We start from the raw sequence: 21,354 nt of genomic DNA, 5'->3' as shown, positions 1-21,354 counted from the left end.
TAGAGATATTTTTTAAACAAAGAATATTTTAATTATATATAATTTAGCCATAGCCATTTTTTCTCTTAAAGTTTGAAGAGATATCTGCCTACCTCAAATACATTCCAAGATCAAATCATCATGGTTAGAATGAAGAATAAGATCGAGAACAATAAATTGTGCATTCAATTAATTTCATTCTAATTTATTTGATTAATTTTAATCATGTTCGAACTTGTAAATAGAACTAAAAGTGGTAGTTAATGGCAATCTCACATCTAAAAGGTGTGGGGAAATGATAAGACGACTTAAAGTTGTGTAAAACAAAAAGGCAGCCAAACAGAATTGTAAACTGTTCTTTGACAATTTCGGATTCAGGATCCTTGTGAATTGTGGTCAGTACAAACTATTGAAGAACTCCGACTAGGATACATCAACATTCAATCTGGGAAACTAAAGTTCTAAGCTTTCAGTAGGTAGGTCGACCCTAAGCAATTCCCCCAGGATGCATGTTTGTACAAAGGAGAAAAATTGTTGCATAAGCACATGTTTTGTTAGTTTCATGTAGCAGATATAGTGAGAAGAATGATGAAACCAAAAACACACATTGACTCACTCAGTCTACAGGCTCTGAATTCAGAACCGGATGAACTCTTAGTGCAGAAGAACCAAGGTGCATACCTCGAATGATTCCGTCGTATCCGACCTTGACTCTGTGACACAGGAGCAATATGGCGTCCCACAATGCTGTTCTTCCCTGAAAATAAAGATCATAACAGTTATTGTTGTCCCAATGACGTTTCAGATCAGATCGATTTTGGAACGTAACATTAAACATTATGTAATCTATGATATTGAACGAAGTCTAAGAATGATTTGAGCAAATAACGCGTTCAAAGGAAAACAACCTGAAGGGAAAACTGAAGCTTCTTATCCCAATACAAAGAGAAAACTGGGGGACTTTTCCTCCCAACAGCCAGTATGCAAGCTCCAGGGTGGATAATGGAAGGAGAACCATATATTATTGCTATGTACTTCTCGGGAAACCGTTCTTTTGGAGGAAGAACCCCCAAGAACAAAGGATTTTTACTGGACTGAGCTCCGGCATAGGTTGAAGGATCTAGATGTAGCATCCACTTCGGATGCTCAAGGTAAGCACAGAATAAATACAAGAGTAAGTGAGAATCGGTTGGAAGGTCAAGTGTCCATTTCTTGTTCTTCTTATCATATACCTCTCCAGTCACAAGATACTCGTAATTTTTCAAGCAGGATCCTTCAGAAAGCTCTGTGAAATTGGTAGTGGTCCAAATGTCAATTTAAAAAATGTAATCTACCATCTATTTTACAGAATTTAGATAGATGAATTAGTGGGAAAAGGGGAAAACGTGATAAACTGATCATATAGGATCTACGCCAACCTTTGATTCTTTGTGCTGTATAATCTGCTCGAATGCTACTTTGAGGCAGCAAGCCCTTGACCAATTCACCCTTCATCAAAGCAAGAAGTTTCTGGTGGTCTACAATGGCATCAACACACTCTTGCATGATGGGAACCGAGGGATTCTGCTGAGGAGACCGTTGTATATTCACTAGAGGCATCTTAACTGCATTGAAGATAGATGATTGCAAACAAAGCAATAATTATTACTATTATTATTTCTATAGAAAAGTAAGCTTCTTTTACTGAGACTGATGATAGAACAAGCAAATCAATCATAACCTAAACTCAAAAAAGGAAAAAAAAATAATCAATTATAACCAGAAACCCATAGAAACATAAATTCTAGAAACTTTTGAAAAAAAATAAAAGGAAAACCTTACTTTTAGAAGCATCTATGGATTGCACAAGCGTTGCTCGTAACTGGTGGAGAAGTCCATCTTCATCAATGGCCAATGTTGGTTGCCATTCATTAGTCCTGTCAACGGAAGACACAGTAGGAAGGGTTCCAGAGGAATCGCCTACTGGACTTACTGTAATTGAGATACCGAGTTTAGCAGCCACTTCCTTTACCTTAAAGAACCATGAAGTTTAGCAGATTAATAATGTGCAAAGGATGTGTAAACTATCAAAATAATCATTGGTTTCATGTTTGTAACTCATCGTGCAACTAAGCAAAGACCACTCTCAAACACAGTTATAAATCAGACCAGTTTGATTCACACGTAAATCTCCATAATGAGACATACGAGGAAAAATGGAAATATTGGGAATATAAGTCATATGCCAACAACTATAGCTCCACAAGAACTAGAAATCTAGACACTAAAAAATTGAAATGTTCTAATATACAGGTTAAATTATACGCTATATCACAGGATTATATATATTTTTTTCCATGAAATATAATCTATATTTACACCAAAAACTTTATCACAACAAGTTAACATGCCCGATAGAATTCCTAAATTGTGGTTTATGAAAATCATTGAAATCCGAGTCAAGGAAAACAAAACTTAATTACTAAAGCACAAAGTAGACCAACCGTACCTGAACATGACTGGTTTCAATCTTTTCTACAAGAGGATTAAGCAGAATAGAAGAAAACCATTGCCTAAGACGATCACGCCATTCCTCGATTTGGGGATATACTCCCAAATGCTTGAAAGCTTCAACCATTTCCTCCATAGACATTGGAGAGGGAGCATCACCCTCTCCTTTCTTAGGAGGAGTTTTGAATTTCTGTGAACTTGGAGACATTCTTACAGGCCTCAAGGGAGTACTTCTGGTAGTTCCAGAGGTATTAGCTGAAGTATCAACAGTACTGGGACTGGTTTTACCAACACTGCTGATGGTGGGGGGTGGAGTAGCTAATTTTCCTGCAGACTCAGTTAACTTTTCATCTACTTCAGTAAGAAATCGTTCAAATTCTTCTTCGGACGTAATTTCTTTCAGAGAGGATACTCGTTTGCTTGACCATGAGGTACAAACCACAGAATCCCGTCCCGATGAACTCAGGCCAGAAGGCAATGGTGAGGCCACTCCAGAGACAAGATAAAACGAAGAATCAGAACCAGGGGACTTTGCAGGCGTTGTGAAAGACTGCATTTTACTTCCACTGACAGAGTTTGATTTATCTGTGTTTCTTTGAGATGAATAACCAAAACTGCCCATAGATTGATGAAGAGGAACAAGAACATCAGAAGAAGGAGGTGATGAGTAGGGTTTAGATTTTGGAGGTTTTAATGCCTTTTCAGATGTCCCATTCTCAACCTTTGGTTTTAATCCCATAAGCCCTAGCTGACGCTTGGAAAGAGGTGTTTGATCCTTGGAACCATTAGAGGCAGATACAACAGACACACCACCACTAAATCTTCTTCTATACAAGAATATTGCTTTGAAGAAAGCTAATACTGTTCCCAAAAATACTAAGCCTACCACTGTCTGTACAGCCTTGGCAGAAACATCTGAAGTATTGAAAAGGATGATATTCAAAAAAAGCAATACAGCCATAAGTGTTCAACGTGGTAGCTTAAACTCAAAGCAAACATACACAAATGAGAATAATATAGTAACTTACAGGCCGCCTCTTCAGGAATGTTTTTCACCTTCAAGCTGTCGATAATCGCATTCTCCCTTCATTAATTCAGAAGAAAAAGAATGCATTAGCTTCAGTTAACCGAGAAAACCAAAACCAAGAGCATAAAAGAAAATCTGAAGAAAAAATTCAGCAGAACTCTTTCTCAAGTACTCGTAATTTCTCGTTCACATTCAAGACAACATCCATAAAATCCTCATTCAGAACTAACGAAAAGCTTCACAGTCCACACAAAACAAAGCTACAGACAGAAAACGAAGATCGAAAAGTTCACTAAATAAAAAGGACGCAGCAGATCAAACTTTACCAGGAAACAATGCGAAGGAAGGCAAATGCAGATGCAGAGGAGAGGGAGAAGATGCAGAGGAAGGTGAACTTGGAAGGTTGGATGCTATTGACGGTTAAAGCGGCGGATAATGCCGGGTTCTGGTACGCCGAGAACTTCAAGGGCTTCGGAGAAGAAGAGCCATCGGCTCTTCCGCCATTTCCGGCAGCTTCCATCCGTATCAGGTCTGAATTTGAGATCCGATTTAGGGTTTTTGAAACAGAAACAGGTATTCGATCAGTACGCTACGACATTGGGGAAGACTTCTCAAAGATGCTCTTCTTGACAGAACCTTCGGCTTCAGTCCCTGCGTTTGAAAACGAACTAAAACCCATAACTTCCCAGGGTTTATCCCTTTCTCCCTTCTTCTACATTTTCCCTTTCTCTCCGTGAATAATTTTTTAATTTTTTATTTATTTTTTTATTTTAAATATTGAAATTAGTATAAAATTTTGACATTTGTGAGAGGTTATTTATATTTTTCGCTATTTTTTTTGTTTTTTTTTTATCATTTATAAATATTTCAAAATTGAAATTTAGATCGGTTGATTTTTCATCTATAATAGGGTAGGTTACATGGTCGGGGTTGTGTTGGGTTGAGAGATTTTTTTTTTACCCAACCCAAAAATTTGGGTTGGTTGGATAACCCAATCCAAAACTTTTCACAACCCAACCTAACTCTTTATCTTCGAGTTGGGTTCGGGTTGGATACTGGGTTCTCAATTTTTTTAATTTTATTTATCCACGAGATACCATCTTAAATAAAATATATTAAAAGTTTGCCAACAAAACAAACCCAAATCAATTTATAATTATTGACAAAAAAAAAATATATATATATGTATATATATATATATATAATCAATAATAATAATAAATAAATTCAATAAAAATTTAGGAACAAAAATGGTACGATATTGTCATAAAACTAAGAATAACTAAATACCAACCTTTCTTGAGAATTGATTAAATAATAAAAATGTAAGAATAAATCATAAAATTAAATAAATAATAAAAATGATTAATTTAAAAGTATTGTATATAATAAAAATAAAAAATATATAAATATGTTTATTGAAATATGCTATTATATTATAATTTAAAATATGCTTTAAAATTATTTATATATAATTTATGAACAATTAACCCATAAGAATTTGTTTCAAAATTATATAAAAGAAATTAAACAAAATAATAAAAAGAAAAGGTATATATATTAGATGTTAAAAATAATAAAATAACAAAATAATATAACGGGAATATCCTTATACTGGACTCAGTACGCAACTCTATTAACATGAAATGATTTTTAATATATTTTATATATTTTTATTTGGCTCGGGTCAACCCGACAATTTTGCTCACGAACCCGAAATTAAACCGATTCAGTTCGAGTTTAGAAAAATGAACCCAACCCTACACGAAATGCTAATCCAACCCAATCCAACCCTTATAATTCGGGTTGGATTGGTTCGGATTGTCGGATTGTCGAGTTAAATAGACACTCCTATAATACGGTATGTGAAAGATTATAAAATAATATTACAATTTTTTAAAAACTTGAAACTCAAAGTTTAAATCTTATTCCTATCAAAATAATTATTCCACTAATAACTCCCTTTCTCACTAAAATTTATAATAAATACAAATGAACAATATATACATAATCAAATAATAATAGGCTTCTACCACACAAACGTCGATGTTTTAGCTCAAACCAAAATTTATGTGATATGGGTTTCGGTTTCTCCTTCGTGAACTTCACTGATCTCTCCTATTTTTATTCCTATTGACCTATCTACAACTATAGATTCATCTTTTATTGCTGCAGTTTCTGTGGGTTCTTCAACAATCTCATTAGACACAATGTGAAGATAATTGAGCTCAGAAAAAGTGGGGGCTCGATGATGGAAAGGGGTCATCTCTTGGGAGCTTTGGGCTTTGCTGCTGCTCTCGAATACCATCGACGACAAGCGCCCAGCGACGAAGGGAGACGATCCCTCTTGGTGTTGGCTTGGGTCCAGGTCGTTGGGGTACTGGTGATGGTTACTCTGTTTTCTCTTTTGCTTCACATCTTGGTGCCATTTCCTTATGGCTTTGGCGGTATGTTCTTCTAATGCGGCAGCTTTGAACTGTGACCCCATCTGATCATATACAAGTACATTCAAAGTAGACGTCAAATATTCGAATCTCCACTTCGAGAATAAGATACTTTACTCATTGATGTATTTACCTGTGTGACAAGAGCATAGAGAGGTAGAGTACTGTAGCTGCACAACACTTGGACTGTGACCCTACAATAATTAACATTTTAAAAATTGTTACATATGGATTTTGAAGCTTAAAAATAACTATAAGTAGATCAATGAAGTTGTTAGATGACACTTACGCCAAGACTATTCTTATAATGATGACCACCAACTTTTCATGGTAGCAAGATTTAATCCCATATTGTAGCTGAAAATGTACAACGGAACTTAATGTAAACAAATCGTAAAAAGAAAAGAAAACGAAGAATAATAAATATGCATAAATTTTTACCGTGACCCAAATGATAAAAGAAAGCTCGAATGCATTCTGAAAATGAAAAGGAAGGAGAAGAAAAGTGATCAATTGTGGGTAAAGAAGTTGGATTGGAGAATATGTTAGATAATTTACCATAAACAAGGTGAAATGTAGGAGGGTAAGAACAAATTTGGGGTGATTGAACCAGAAGAGATCATCACTTGGTTCAACCATTGGGGCTCCTTTGATCACATCGGTCTTGTGTTGAAGCTCAAGGGCAAGCCTTGCTACGATCACTTCAAGCTTTGTTCCAAGAGCTAGCACTATCTACATGGTGCAACAATTCAATGTTCCCAACTGAGAATGTTTGTGAAAGTTCTCTATTTATAATCAAATAAATTAGAATGATATGGAAATAGTAATAAATGAAAAAAAAAAACAATAAATATAAAGATATCTAGGATAAAAAGATATATATCTAGATATTTGGCTTATAATAAAATATCAAATATGATATATGGTAAACTATTATTTAATTCGTATTTACCTATCAATCATCTCTCACCGATGGTAAAAATGTATTTAGCAAATGATAGTAAACTTACAATTAGTGGAAGAAAAGACACCCACAGATATGCATTCCAACCTGACATATATACAAATATATTTTTCAGCCAATTTTTAGTAAATAAATAAAATAAAAAATGCAAAAGCTTATAAACTAATGGGAAAAAAACTTACCATGCACATCTACGAGGATGAAGATAACTACTATGAGCCACATGAAAGGACTGAATCAAAGAAAAAAAATAGTAAATTATAAAAAGATAAAAAAATAAAAGTTACCGTCCAAATGGAGCGGGTAAAGATTACAAACCTCATGCCAACGACGACTTTGAAGTCATCATGCAACGATCTTTCAATGTACTTTTGGAAGTTAAAAGAAGTGTTTCCACGTATGTGAGTCTGTTCAAAATGAAAACAATAAATTGCTCTTACACTAAATAGAAAATGAAAAACGAAATCCAAATATAAAGAAATTGTACGGTACCGATATGAAACCATGACGAAGGGTTAGGTAATCAACTTTGGCAACTGAACGAAAGAATTGTCTAAAGAAACATTTCTGCAAATTTTTCAGAACACATTAATTGCATCAAATTTTCAAATTTTGAACACCCACTTTCAATAATTTATATATAACATTTAAGGCTACAGAGACCCAATTGAAATAGCTTATAAACAAATATAAAAATAAAATAAAAAAAAATAAAAAAAAATTTACCGTCCAAAGAAGTAATGGTGGTGTGGCACAAGAACTAATATGTCGACGTCCAAACGTTGTTTGCCTTGTGAATCTAAAACGATTAGGATCTAACCGTCCGAAAAAAAATCAAAATTAATCCATAAAAGTTACCTCATCTAAAAAAAGACATTTAATATTTAATTTATTGGCTATATCAATTTGCATAGTAAACATTTATTTTTTAAAATTTAAGATATACTCTAAGGTAACTAGACGTCTAACTAAAAAAAGACATTTATTTTTACTTCCAATCATTTTTCTTCATTTACTTTTATAAAAGTCTAAAGTTAATCCTATAAATATATTAATTATCTAACTCACGGTCTATTTATGAAAGTCAAAAAGTAGCACCATGTATATGATAGCATATTAATTTCCCAACGTTACTTAATTAGACAATTAATATTGGAGACTAATTTGGTATGATTATGAAGCATGAAGTGAAATAATTTCAATTACCATAAATATAATTAAATAATTTCAATTACCATTGGCCACTTGATAATCCAAGGTATGAGTTTCTTCCTCCCAAGCTTTCCAACGCCTCATCTGTTTAAATTTCATTCAAATATAAAGAAAAAAAAAATGTTTTAAAAAAAAAAAACAAAAAACCCAAATTCAATAGGGGACCGATTCAAATATTATTGGGTCCAAATTTAATTTAAATTAAACTAAAAATAATAATATTTGACTTATGATAACGACAGCCAAATTTCTTGAGCCATGAAAACGACAACCGTAGCTGCCGTTTTAAAGCATTCCAGAATTTTGTAGTCTAACAAATAAATGATGCCTCAAAGAAAGTCAACAACAAACCTACGAAGTCTTTTTCTTTATTTATTATTTTTTGAAATAAAAAACCTTGTTCGTTTGCCCTCTAATAAATATTTATATAAACTAATTTTAACGCAACGTATTCTCGACCATAGAAATTTTAAATTGTTTTAGAATTAGAATTTATATTTTATTAATACAATAACGTAACCATCTCAAATAAAACTTAAAAAAAATATATATATATATATATATTATATTTATATCTTATTTTACTCCTCGCTTTCCCATTTTTTGTAGTTTTCATTTATTTAATGTACACATGTTTTGCCTTTTCGTCTACCTAATAACATATTATTTAAAATATTTACTCAATATATATTTATATAATTTAATTTTTTAAAATAATAGGAATTAATAGGAAGGACAAAATAGTAATAATAATAAATAAGAGAGATAGAGAAGACCTTGGCCTTTCCCAACGCCATGGTGAGGACACTGTAAACAATCTGCATAACAGCCAACACGAAGATGAAGTTGTTCAGTTGATTCATTCCTCCTTGCGATATCAGCGAGGTCTTCCCCTGCCAACGCAATTCATAATCAATTGATCATTAATTCAAACAGCAAAACTTTAATTTCACTGTTTTTTACTCCAATTCTTCAATTGAGTTCGATTAACTCGACTCATCTTTGACTCAGTCAGTACCTTCGCAGTACAGTAATCCGAAGATGAAGAAGATGATGAAGAAGATGATGAAGAAGAAGAATCATCACCACCACCACTATCTTCACTTTCTGCTGCGAGGCTCACGAATTTTTCCATCATCCATGAAAACGACCGATTTGCAGAGGAGGCTGATCGCGATTGTTCCATCTCCAGATTCTTATCTGCTTTGATCTGTATTTCTCTCTGGCATGGAAGCATCGTATACGCTACGCTATTCGGAATACAAATCTTCGATACCGGTTGTTGCGTTACCGTCAGTGTTAGCGACATGAACCCTAGCAGCATCAGAACTGCTTCGGTAGCGAAATCGTTAATCGTTCATCCAAATTCGATTTAATTACATTCGATTTCAGAAATGGAAACCGTACCTGATTTTAGCTTCTCAACCGCATCGAATAATGCCGTTTTCCTCTTCCGCTTCAGCCACTGCGCCAAAATCAAAATCAAAATCAAAATCAAAATCAAAATCAAACCGAATCAAATTTCAAATCAAACGTTCCTCTGAGATCGATTTCTCCTTTTCTCCTTTTCTCCTCTCAAGTTCAATTGAAAATTAGGTTTACACTTACATTGGAGAGGAGATGAATCAAATGCTCGAGGAACAGAGAGAGAGAGATAAAGATGAAGCAGACGGCAGCAACGGCCCAAGTCGGCGTGAATTGCAGCGACGAAGGATCCACGGCAGCGGCGGCCATTAAAACGACCACCGGCACAAAATCAAAATATAAAAATCAAAGAACTCCAAAGAAGAAGGAGAGGATCTTGATTGTCTGAACGTGAGAAGGAGGAGATGATCTAATATTGATAATGAATGTGTTGAAAAATTGAAATGTAAACCAAATCAGTAGAGCAAGACTTTTGGAGGCGATTGGAGTCTTTGAGATGAAGGCTCTGTTTCCGCTCGCTCGCTGCACCTGTACTACTTGGTGGAGGTTTTGTCTGAGGCGCCGTGTAGTTTAGCAACAATAGGAATTTAATGCCGTTTGATATGAACTAGCTTTTTATTTATATTCCTCTTTATTTATTATCATTTATTTTCCTAATTTGACCTCAATTAACCGATAAACGGAAGCTGTCGGAACTTAAATTACAACTTTAACCTTAAATTTTTTAATTTTTATATATAAAAGTGTGATTAATAAATTTTTAAGTGAAAATAATTTTTAATTTTAAAAAGTCTTAATTCATCATTTAATATGTTTTAGAATAATCGGCCTTTTTAACTTATTTCACATTTTTTAAATTCATAAATGTGCTACATACAAAATTTAAAATTTAATTTTTATTTAGTAAATCAATTATTTAAAATATATATATATATTAACAAATTTATTAGATATCAGTTAGTTCAAAACATTATTAAACACACTCGATAAAGAGTAAATGGATATAACTTAAAAATTTATGAATTAAATTTGCAACTTAATCAATTTTATGTATACTTTAGTATTCTAGTAAATTAGACCCAATAAATTAAAAACTAATTAAATGATGGATAAAAATATAATTTGATCTTTTGTCATAGTGACAGTGAAAAATATTATTAATATGATTATTAATTCACTAATAAATACCAATAATTTTTTATTTTGGTTTTTGGAAATTTTATCATCTTACCTTTATAGTATTTATCGATAAATTGATTTAAAGAGTCAATTATTTGAACATTGAAGTTCCTAATTTCGAACAAGTCAAGCTAAGTGTTATGGATAAGGTTATAGATAAGAGACTTATATAAAAAAAAAAAAAACGAATTTTGCCCCGAGCTAGAGAAATGAAAATTATCGAGCTTAGAGATAACCCATGACTCCTTAAGTCTCGAGGAGGAAAGGATCTGAGTCTAAACCTTAGTTTCATCATGAGGCCAAAGCCGAGGTGACCTCTTCATTTCAAGGGGCACGTGTCTCCCATGTCTCGAGACCATGGTATCCTTAGTTAGCATGTTTTCCTTATCCAATTATTAAAAAAATAAGTTTTATTTCCAAAATTCAAATAATGTATACTTCACTTGTTTGACTAATTACATCCATCTTTAAATATTAATTTCTAAATAGTTTTATTAGATAATTCTTTTTTTTTTTTTTTTTTTTTGCTTCTTTTTATGATAATATAATATTACTAATAAAAAAAAAATACAAATTTGGTTAGTAAAAGGATAAGCTTAGCCTTTGGTCAAAAAACAGAATATTTGCTACTAATATAAATACAAAAGAAATAATAATAATAATAATAATAATAATAATAATAATAATGGGTTTTAGATCTTTGGATGTAATGTAATCAACGGTCCTGATTAAAGCAAAGTTGAAATATTTGAAAAAAATGGAATACAATAAAATAAAAACAAAAATTTAAAATATTGTTAGAAAATGTGTCGAGTCATCACGTTTACTTACTAAAAAGTCAAAGTCTTCCTTTTTGTCCGTCTATAAAACCATATAAAGGCAGGCCATCATCATTATTCTCATTCACATTATTTTTGGTCTTCGTTTTCTTTCTCTGTTAGTTGACTTAATTACTATCTTTGAAGTTTCAGCCTTTCTCACTCGAAACCCAACACCCACGTGAGCCGTCGCTGTCGTTTGCGGTGGACGTTTCCAACGTAACTTGGCCTCTGGAGGAGGCGACAAGTGTGCCACCAAGGTATCGACACAAACCCATTATTCTTTTTCTATGACTCAATTATAAGAACTTTAAAATTGTACGTAATTAGCTTGAAACAAGCTAAAAGATATCGTATTGGTTTATAGGGATAATAGTTTCACTCTTAGAATCAATAAGTGGTATGATCATGTCGCAGAAGGTTGCAGGAGATGTCAAGGTCATCAAGTGTTGATATGAATCGTTGGGGAAGGTTAGATACATCAACTATCAAATCTGAATCCTGAACATAAAAAATTAGGTTATTGTTAGTAGCACAAAGTCGTTCTTTACATTCATCTTCCCAGTTCTTACATCTTACCGTTCATATTATTGGTATTAACTATACAATTTCAAAAAACGTACGATCCAGGGTAATGTCGCCTTTGTCATACCATTTGGACGAAATGGCGCGATCGATCCAACTGAAAATTTGAGGACAAAATGGGATAATTCTAATAGTGAAACATGAATATGTTCATGTTTTCAATCGATTATTATTAGTTTAGCTTTCAAAATCTTGTCATTTCAAACATTGTTTGGTAGATTCACTTATCAACAATTGATTGGACGTTTCAATTAATTTTAAAAACATGAACACATGCATTGGTTGTTGAGCTTTCAATATTATTATTGATTATTGATATTTCAACACATAACCCAATTAATAATTCTATTAACAAATCTTTTAATATAAAAATTATCATACATTTATTTTAATAATTCTCTTCAAATAAATTTAACACAAACCTTAAAAAAAACAAAAAACAGAACATACCCTAAATCAAAACAACAACACAAACCAATATTAATTTATCCACACCAAACAACACCAGCAAATTCAATCAAGAACTAATCCACACCAACATTCCGGCGGCAGCGACAGCGGAGACCACCGACATTCCGGTGAGAGCCACGGCAGCCGAGTTGTCATCGGCCGAATCCTTGGGGCTCTCGGAAATGGCCTTGGCCTTTTTCTTGGAGTTATCCGGCGCTGGAGCTGGAGGCGGGGGACGGGGCTGGAAGACGCCGATCGGTTTGAGGACGGAGTCAACCTGGTAGATGGCGAGTTGGTTGTCGGTGTAGACAGTACCGGAGATGGAGGTATTGACGAGGCCGGTGGAGACGTTGACGGAGTTGCCAGAGGTGGTGACATTGAGAGGAAACTCGTAAGCGTCGCCCGCTTGAGTTATCACTGGATTGCTAACCGTTTGGAAGTTCGAGAGCGATAGGAAATTCGGGATCATGTGGAATTGGAGAAGCTCAACTTTTTCTTGGTCGCTCAGGGAGTTAAGCGTGCCTGTTTTTTTACAAGAAATAATGAATACGATAGCTAACAAACGACACAAACATTATTAAAAGTGAGCGTTTTTGTGATAGTAATACCGGATTGGAGGGTGGAGAAGGCATTATCAGTGGGGGCGAAAAGGGTGAGCTCAGAATTGGAGTCATTGAGCTGAGTGTTGATTTGGTTAGCCACTTGAGTGCTCTTCAGCAGCCTTATGAGGACAGTGAACTGGCCAGCCTTTTCAAGTATTTTTGTGATGTTCATGGGCGGCGGCGGCCCCGGAGCTTCGGCCGGCGACTGGCCGGAACAGCGGCGGAGGAGGAGGAGGAGGAAGATGATGAGAGAGAAGAGGGTATTCATGATTATTTTGGTGTTGTGGTGGTGAAGAGGAAGGACCCAAAGGGCCTTTTTATGCAATGTTTTTAGTGTCGGCGCAATCAACCATTAATTAATTAATGGCTAAATTAATAAAAATAGGTGTACAGAAATCTCTCTCTAACACATGTGTTTTAATAAGGTGAGGCTGTCAGTGATACCATCAAAGTGGACAATATTTATTAACGGTAAGATTAAGCTGTTAGAATATCATTCTTCAATTTTAAGAGTACTAATGGATCTGTTATTTAAAAGTTGAAAGGTATTTTTGAAACACTTTTGAAATGACATTTCACCCCTAATCACAATTCATCCGCTCATTCTTCAACCTCAGTCGATTCGGACCTCCACTTAGTTTCACCCAACCTTCATCCTAGTCATGAATAGATCACCCAGGTTCGGGTCCATAAGTAGTGACAATTGCTCCATGAAAACTCGCTTTCGCTACGGCTCCGGTGGGTTCCCTTAACCAAGCCACTGCCTATGAGTCGCCGGCTCATTCTTCAACAGGCACGCGGTTAGAGTCCTGGTCTCCTCCCACTGTTTGTAAGCTTACGGTTTCATGTTCTATTTCACTCCCCGATGGGGGTTCTTTTCATCCTTCCCTCACGGTACTACTTCACTATCGGTCACCCAGGAGTATTTAGCCTTGCAAGGTGGTCCTTGCTGATTCACACGGGATTCCACGTGCCCCATGCTACTCGGGTCAGAGCTTGTTGAAGGGTGGAGTGTATTTTTGAAATAAATTATTAACAGTTTCAGTCTAAAAGTAACCGTTAGAGTATTTTTGAACTTTCTTAACGTTTTAAGGGTATTATTGTAATTTTTAAAGGTTTAATGTACGAGTATTTTATTAATAACTTATTTTAAACTTAAAAAAAAAGAGCTTTTATGGTGAATTATTGAACAAATGTATAGTCTTAGTTACAAAAGAAACATCTTGAGATGAACCCTTTTACCTTTCTTGAAAACAAATGGATTGCTTGTGAAAGCAGAAATATGAAAGATGCCCATCATTGCTTTACTTTCACTTATATACTTTTAAAAAGTTTAAATCGAGATGGTCGAGCTATGGATACGTCCATCAATCACGAAGTTATGTTGTAGGTCTAGCTTCCCCATTTTCTAGTTGTTTGAAGATCGACAACGACATCAGGTTAGTCTCGTAACCCTATATATAGCATTTTATCGCTACTTACAACATCTCAACACTTTCATCGAAAGTAACTTAACCCTGTTAGTAACGTCTCAAACCATTAGAGAATTTAAAAAAGAGATGTTCGAGGCTCAAGATTGTAACTATTAAACAAGAAGTAGAAAATCAACCCGACAACATTTATTATCAAACTTAAGATTCGAATTCTCATGCTCCATAAGTTGTTGAAATAAAAAAATGGTATCAAATTGTTATCGATGGTATACCGACGTATTAAAACGTGTCGAAATTGAGAATCCGAACTCTTGAATGAACTAAAACTTGGCTTTGTTAATGAACAAGAAGCAATATGGTTACTATTTTAGTACATCACAGCAAAAAAGGCATTGCTATTCCACTCTTCTTCCACAAATGTCAGCCTCATCCATAAGGACAAAACAATGATTCTCCAAACAAAACAAAAACAACGTAAGAAAAGCCAACAAGAGACAAGACAAAACCAAAAAACACAACAAAAACAAAAGCAAAAGCCAAGAAATCTTAAGATTATATGGTTTCAACATTTGGGAAGATCAGCTGGTGGAGGCAAAAGCTTCTGATTTGGGAGCTTCCCATCCAACACCAACCAAGCCATCTTCAAGCCCCAGCTCGTGTGCACCTCTAAGTGACAATGCATGAACCACACTCCTACATAAAGTTCAAACCATAAAAAAACGAGACGAACATTTGATATAACTTAACCTTAAATACATCGTAACCTAGAAAACGAGCGAACATCTGATATAACTTAACCTTACATATATTGTAACCTAGAAAATGAGCGAACATCTAATATAACTTAACCTTAAGTATATCGTGACCTAAAAACGAGCGAACATATGATATAACTTAACCTTAAGTATATCGTGACCTAAAAACGAGCGAACATCTGATATAACTTAACCTTAAGTATATAGTAACCTAGAAAACGAGCGAACATCTGATATAACTTAACCTTAAGTATACCGTGACCTAAAAACGAGCGAACATCTGATATAACTTAACCTTAAGTATATAGTAACCTAGAAAACAAGCGAACATCTAATATAACTTAACCTTAAGTATACCGTGACCTAAAAACAAGCGAATATCTGATATAACTTAACCTTAAGTATATAGTAACCTAGAAAACGAGCGAACATCTGATATAACTTAATCTTAAGTATATCGTAACCTAAAAAACGAGCGAACATTTGATATAACTTAACCTTAAATATATCGTAACCTAAAAAACGAGCGAACATTTGATATAACTTAACCTTAAATATATCGTAACCTAAAAAACGAGCGAACATTTGATATAACTTAACCTTAAATATATCGTAACCTAAAAAACGAGCGAACATCTGATATCACTTAACCTTAAGTATACCGTAACCTAAAAACGAACGAACATCTGATATAACTTAACCTTAAGTATATCATAACCTAGAAAACGAGCGAACATCTGAATAACTTAACCTTAAATATATCATAACCTGAAAAACGAGCGAACATTTGATATAACATAACCCTAAATATATTGTAACCTATGAACTTAAGCTTTTACGTACCTGGATTGTCAGCACGAAAGCGAATGGCGACCCACCCGCCAGCGGGCACACCGACCGTGTTCCTTTCAACCGGGTCAACAAGATTGAAGCTTGGAGGGTCTTTATTAGGATCAAAGTTACCAAATCCTTGCCCAACAACAAAGAAATTGAAGCCATGCAAATGAAGAGGATGGCTCTCAGCTCCAAGAATACTTGTATCTTGCAATATAAGCTCCACAGTTGTATTGAAAGGCAAAACCTCAAGCTTTGTGCCATTACCAACCATGGTGTTATTAGGAGGGTTACCAGTGTAATTAAATGGAATTAAGGGTTGATTAGGAAAAAAAGGGCTATAAACCCCTTTGGATTGCCCTGAATAATGAGCTTGAAGAAGCGCAGTATTAGGCATTACAAAGGATATGTTGTTAATTGAAGCTGCAAACATGGTTCCATTTGGTCCTTGACATGTTTGGTTGTTTTGGTTACAAGGGTTTGTCCCAAGCCCGACCGTGAAGAGGAATTTCTTGTCGATGTTTTGAGGAACATTGGCTGGAAATTTGGAGTTGGCTAAGCTTCTAAGTTTGTTGGTGAAATTTGTGGCAAAGGAAGTGTCATTAAGTGGTGGAAGATTTGGTTTGTAAATTGGGAGATTTTTTGTGGAAATTAATGAAGATGTTTCGTATTCTAGGATTCCAGCAACCGTGGAATTGTCGAATGTTCCTTGGCCCGTTACGTATGGTCGTGCAAGCATGAAAAAAGTGGCGTTTGGATAATCGGGTTTTGTTTGAAGAAGAACATTTGTGGTTTGTCCTGGCGCTATCAAAAGAGTGTTTGTTTCAAAGGGTTTGACATAAATGGCATCAACATCAACAATCTTGAGCGTATGATTTGCTATGCTGAAGAACAATTCATCGTTTAATGCTGCATTCACTAATCGAAGTAGATATGTTCTTCCGGGCTTCACTTTCAGCTTTAACGTATCTGCAAGCCAAGAAATCGTATCAAAATTGTACCTTTTTAGGCGTTTAAAAAACCCTTTTGATTAGGAATCACGACTCTCCACAATGATATGATATTGTCCACTTTGAGCATAAGCTCTCGTGACTTCCCAGAAAATGTATTCCTTACTTATAAACGCATGATCATTCCCTAAATTAATCAATGTGGAACAGGGCTCCCTCCCAACAATCCTCAATTGTAATACCTTTGGCGGAGCAATTATACAAAGGTCCAGGGAGACCGTTCATTGTATAAGCGTCTGATACATTAGGACCTCCACCCGTTTGCAAAGCTTGGGCAATAACAGCTTCCGTGTCGGAATTCCACCATTCCCCTTTGAAAAACAACGAAACATGTTCAGGGTAAGTACGAAATCGTTATCAAACAGGACCTGTATGAGAATAAAGACGTTACCGAAGAGGATCGGGAACTCCTCGTAGGGTTTAGCAAATGGGTAAGGAACTCCATGTTTGGGAAGGATGATTATAGGTCCATAGAGTGTTGATCTTAGCCAAGAAATATGAGCATGCCAGAAGAGAGTTCCTCTTTGGCCAATAATGGTGTAATTATACACATAACTTTGACCACTTTGAATAGGACATTGAGTGATATAAGCTGGTCCATCAGCCCACCCTGATCTGAGTTGCCTAATTCCATGCCTAACCCACATAAACAATCTAAAAAAGTTACAACTTTTGTTCATCAATAAGCTTCAAAATCACACATAAAATCATACCAATGGATAGATATGTTGTTAGAAACATGGTTAACCACTTCGATAAGGAGACGATCGCCCTCCCTAGCAACGATACGAGGGCCAGGGAACTTGCCATTGACGGTCACCATGGTCTTGGTGTGGCACAAACGGGTCACATTTTGCAGCTTAATCTGAAAATGATACTCAAAGATCACATTTTGATATCAACTAAACCAATCAAAGAATCAAAATGAAAAAGGAAGAACACTTAGAGGTATACTTCAAATTTATAATGTCTGGTAATGCCTGCAAACACCAAATTAGGAATCAAACATGACAAAACGAAGCAAAAGAAGAGGAATTTGTGTGTAAAAACACCCATTTTCTTGGTGTTCAAAGGAAATTTGGTGGGTGATTTGTGTTTTGTGAAGGGATTATCATGGAATGTGTGTATATATAGTGGGAAAAAGTGAAGTGTTTGGTTGGTCAATTGGATATGGACATATGCAATCTAAGGAGGGCCAGCTAGGTTGTTTGAACAACTCTAGAGTGGTGTCCAAGATATCAATATTACAATTTGATACACACTTTGCTATTGAAATCGACTCTTTTCATAACTCGGGTCGGTTCTTCTTTTGGGTTTAACGACAACTATAGGGTAAAGATTTGAATCTCGATATGTTTGTCCTAGTCAATTGAATTATGGTCGAGCTGATTTAACCTTATATTTCTAATTATGAAAAGGATCGTTTAATCTTTTAAAATAGAAAAATATTATTTTCAAAATATTTAAATTATAAGGCGTAATTTGTTATTAATAAAAGCCTGAAAACCTCTCCTAAACCGTCCCTACTTAACCGTCTAAAACAGTTTGAGTTTATATTGGTTTTTACTATTAATTTTATATTTGGTTGTCACATATGGGTGGAATTTTTAGTTCTAAGAGTGGTTGGAGTCCAATAAATCATTGCTAAAAGTCAAAATGAATTATTGCACATTTTCTTTAACGACCATAATTATCAATTTTATCCATAATGTTCTAAAATTTTGATTTTTTTTTTTTTTTATATTAAAACGTGTCTAATAGTTTCGAATTTTTTTATGTTATGTGTTATAGATTTTTAAATTTTAAATTTTGTCTTTCATGGAAACCTCTCTCTATTAGGCGCGTTTTAAAATCGTGAGGCTGACGACATACGTAATGGGCAAAGCGGACAATATCTGTTAGCCCAAGGTTTAATTTAACAGACCTTTTAAATACATAATGAAAATTTGCAACGTTAAGCGTTTAAGGACGTACGAGAGCATCAATCTAACGTCGGGAATTGAGAGAAACGGACGGCTGTAAAGATTGAGCTTCCATGCAAAGAAAGAGTTGTTGGGGGTAGTGTGTCACATGAGTTGGTTTGATAATAGTTGATGGGTCATTTTAGGGTTTGGAGTAAGTTTGTAATGGTATTTTATCATATAATAATATTGCATGGAGTTTGGGGGAAGAGACATTATTATCCTTTTGGATATGATATGAACAGTTGGTTGGACAGCCTCGTTTTTGAAGCTATTTTGTTTCAAGCAATAACACACCAGAGACCAACGACCAGACTTTCCTCTTTTGTAAGTTACTATGTATGTGTTTCTTGTTCCACACTTTCTTGCTGTTTTTCGACTATTCAAACGTTGTGGAGGCTGCATGTAAAATCATTAATCTTTGTATCTGTGATTATTTGTATGTTATGTGAATGTTACTGTTAGTAGATATTGTCTGTTTTAGTTCGTTATCTATCACTTTCAATCTTACTGTTTTAAAACGCGTCTGCTAGAATGAGATTTCTACACACTTATAAATAATGTTTTGTTCTTGTCTTTAACCTACGTGAGATTTCATATTAGTAGTCTACTAGAGATGAGAGAGACTTTTAGGGTCGACTCTAGCACGCACATTTGTTTCGAGCCGTGTTTTAGGGCGGTTAGCCTTTTAAGGGCAACTCTGCGTGCAACTGATACAATTGCACTTTGTCAGGACTTGGAACACGATTGCACTACACTTATTCTTGGACTCGAGTAACTTAATCAACTAAAACTTAGGTCGATGTTGGCACAAGTGACGTGTCTTCGACCCCATTTTTTGAGAAAAAAAGTTTTAGAAAACGGGGTTAGAAAACGTGTTGGGAAAAGTTTGAAAATTGATTTAAGAATGTCACACAAATAAGCAACAACCACAATCGAGATTACAAAGAACTGACAACTAATCCCATCCTTATATTGTTATATTAAATTAACTAAATTGTTATTATTATTATTATTATTTTTTTTTTCAATAACATCATACCCACCTGCCCAAATCTTGAAAAGTTGTCTCCATGTGGGCTTGAAGACTAGCTGGGCCTACAGAAAGAAATCTAACAAATGGGCTAGAAGACTAGTTGGGCCTACAGAAAGAAAACTAACAAATGGGCTTCAAGACTATCTGGGCCGAAAGAAAGAAAACTAACAAATGGGCTTCACGACTAGCTGGGCCTAAAAAAGAAAACTAACAAATGGGCTTCACGACTATCTGGGCCGAAAGGAAGAAAACAAACAAATGGGCTTCAAGACTAGCTGGGCCGAAAAAAAGAAAACTAACAAATGGGCTTCAAGACTAGCTGGGCCGAAAGAAAGAAAACTAATAAATGGGCTTTACTACTTGATGGGCTTAAAGAAAAAACTAACAAATGGGCTTCACGACTAGCTGGGCTTAAAGAAAGAAAACTAACAAATGGGCTTCACTACTAGCTGGGCCTAAAGAAAGAAAACTAACAAATTGGCTTGAAGACTAACTGGGCCTAAAGAAAGAAAACTAACAAATGGGCTTGAAGACTAACTGGGCCTAAAGAAAGAAAACTAACAAATGGGCTTCATGACTAGATGGGCCTAAAGAAAGAAAACTAACAAATGGGCTTCGTGACTAGCTGGGCCTAAAGTAAGAAAACTAACAAATGGGCTTGAGGACTAACTGGGCCTAAAGAAAGAAAACTAATAAATGGGCTTGACGACTAGCTGGGCCTAAAGAAAGATATCTAACAAATGGGCTTAAAGAAAGAAAACTAACAAATGGGCTTGAAGACTAGCTGGGCCTAAAGAAAGAAAACGAACAAATGGGCTTGAATACCGAAGCCCAATAACTAGACCAAGCCCACAATTGTTGATAGACCACGCATGATCAGAAAAGAATATCCAAGAAAATAATGAGTTTATTTATGACTTGTTTGAAATTAATTCCAGTTTTCAAAGTTAATATAAATTTGAGTAAGTCGAATATATTAAAGATTTTTTAAAATAAAATTAAATAAAAAAAAACTTGTAATAATGGTTAAAATTAAAATATTTTAAAGTTTAAATTAAGATTGGAATATTAATCGAAATTAAATGTTTTTTTTTTTTTAATGAAAATCCAAATTTTGAGATAGAGCTTTAAAACCGGCTCAAGGCTGGAT

General features: G+C 34.7%; 4 protein-coding genes across 4 annotated transcripts; all 4 read right to left on the bottom strand.

The window, feature by feature from the left end:
- Positions 1 to 321: 321 nt before the first annotated feature.
- Positions 322 to 4,213, bottom strand: LOC111785624 (uncharacterized). Its single transcript, XM_023666000.2, has 7 exons — positions 3,823 to 4,213; positions 3,498 to 3,553; positions 2,468 to 3,384; positions 1,801 to 1,990; positions 1,398 to 1,583; positions 888 to 1,264; positions 322 to 736 (listed from the first exon to the last, which is right to left on the bottom strand). Exons 1-7 carry the CDS (start codon positions 4,014 to 4,016, stop codon positions 596 to 598), a joined length of 2,061 nt encoding a protein of 686 aa, XP_023521768.2. The 5' UTR covers positions 4,017 to 4,213; the 3' UTR covers positions 322 to 595.
- A 1,187-nt stretch (positions 4,214 to 5,400) lies between these two features.
- Positions 5,401 to 10,114, bottom strand: LOC111788478 (MLO-like protein 3). The gene is made up of 15 exons (XM_087121491.1): positions 9,725 to 10,114; positions 9,524 to 9,581; positions 9,135 to 9,445; positions 8,893 to 9,009; positions 8,140 to 8,200; positions 7,631 to 7,719; positions 7,397 to 7,471; positions 7,223 to 7,311; positions 7,087 to 7,136; positions 6,951 to 6,991; positions 6,499 to 6,672; positions 6,382 to 6,417; positions 6,230 to 6,297; positions 6,074 to 6,134; positions 5,401 to 5,984 (listed from the first exon to the last, which is right to left on the bottom strand). Exons 1-15 carry the CDS (start codon positions 9,848 to 9,850, stop codon positions 5,565 to 5,567), a joined length of 1,776 nt encoding a protein of 591 aa, XP_086977617.1. The 5' UTR covers positions 9,851 to 10,114; the 3' UTR covers positions 5,401 to 5,564.
- A 2,337-nt stretch (positions 10,115 to 12,451) lies between these two features.
- Positions 12,452 to 13,479, bottom strand: LOC111787534 (fasciclin-like arabinogalactan protein 12). The gene is made up of 2 exons (XM_023667527.2): positions 13,182 to 13,479; positions 12,452 to 13,095 (listed from the first exon to the last, which is right to left on the bottom strand). The coding sequence occupies exons 1-2, from the start codon at positions 13,441 to 13,443 to the stop codon at positions 12,641 to 12,643; spliced, it is 717 nt and encodes a 238-aa protein (XP_023523295.2). The 5' UTR covers positions 13,444 to 13,479; the 3' UTR covers positions 12,452 to 12,640.
- A 1,445-nt stretch (positions 13,480 to 14,924) lies between these two features.
- LOC111787531 (laccase-17) lies at positions 14,925 to 18,293 on the bottom strand. Its single transcript, XM_023667524.2, has 6 exons — positions 18,162 to 18,293; positions 17,921 to 18,072; positions 17,599 to 17,843; positions 17,390 to 17,518; positions 16,207 to 17,166; positions 14,925 to 15,301 (listed from the first exon to the last, which is right to left on the bottom strand). Exons 1-6 carry the CDS (start codon positions 18,261 to 18,263, stop codon positions 15,171 to 15,173), a joined length of 1,719 nt encoding a protein of 572 aa, XP_023523292.2. The 5' UTR covers positions 18,264 to 18,293; the 3' UTR covers positions 14,925 to 15,170.
- Positions 18,294 to 21,354: the final 3,061 nt, after the last annotated feature.

The sequence above is a fragment of the Cucurbita pepo genome, chromosome 2 (genome assembly GCF_057944985.1).
Source record: "Cucurbita pepo subsp. pepo isolate OVF chromosome 2, ASM5794498v1, whole genome shotgun sequence".
In the NCBI taxonomy this organism is placed as follows: Eukaryota; Viridiplantae; Streptophyta; class Magnoliopsida; order Cucurbitales; family Cucurbitaceae; genus Cucurbita; species Cucurbita pepo.
The sequence above is the reverse complement of the archived record's forward strand: the minus strand, read 5'-3'. Positions and strand labels throughout refer to the sequence as shown.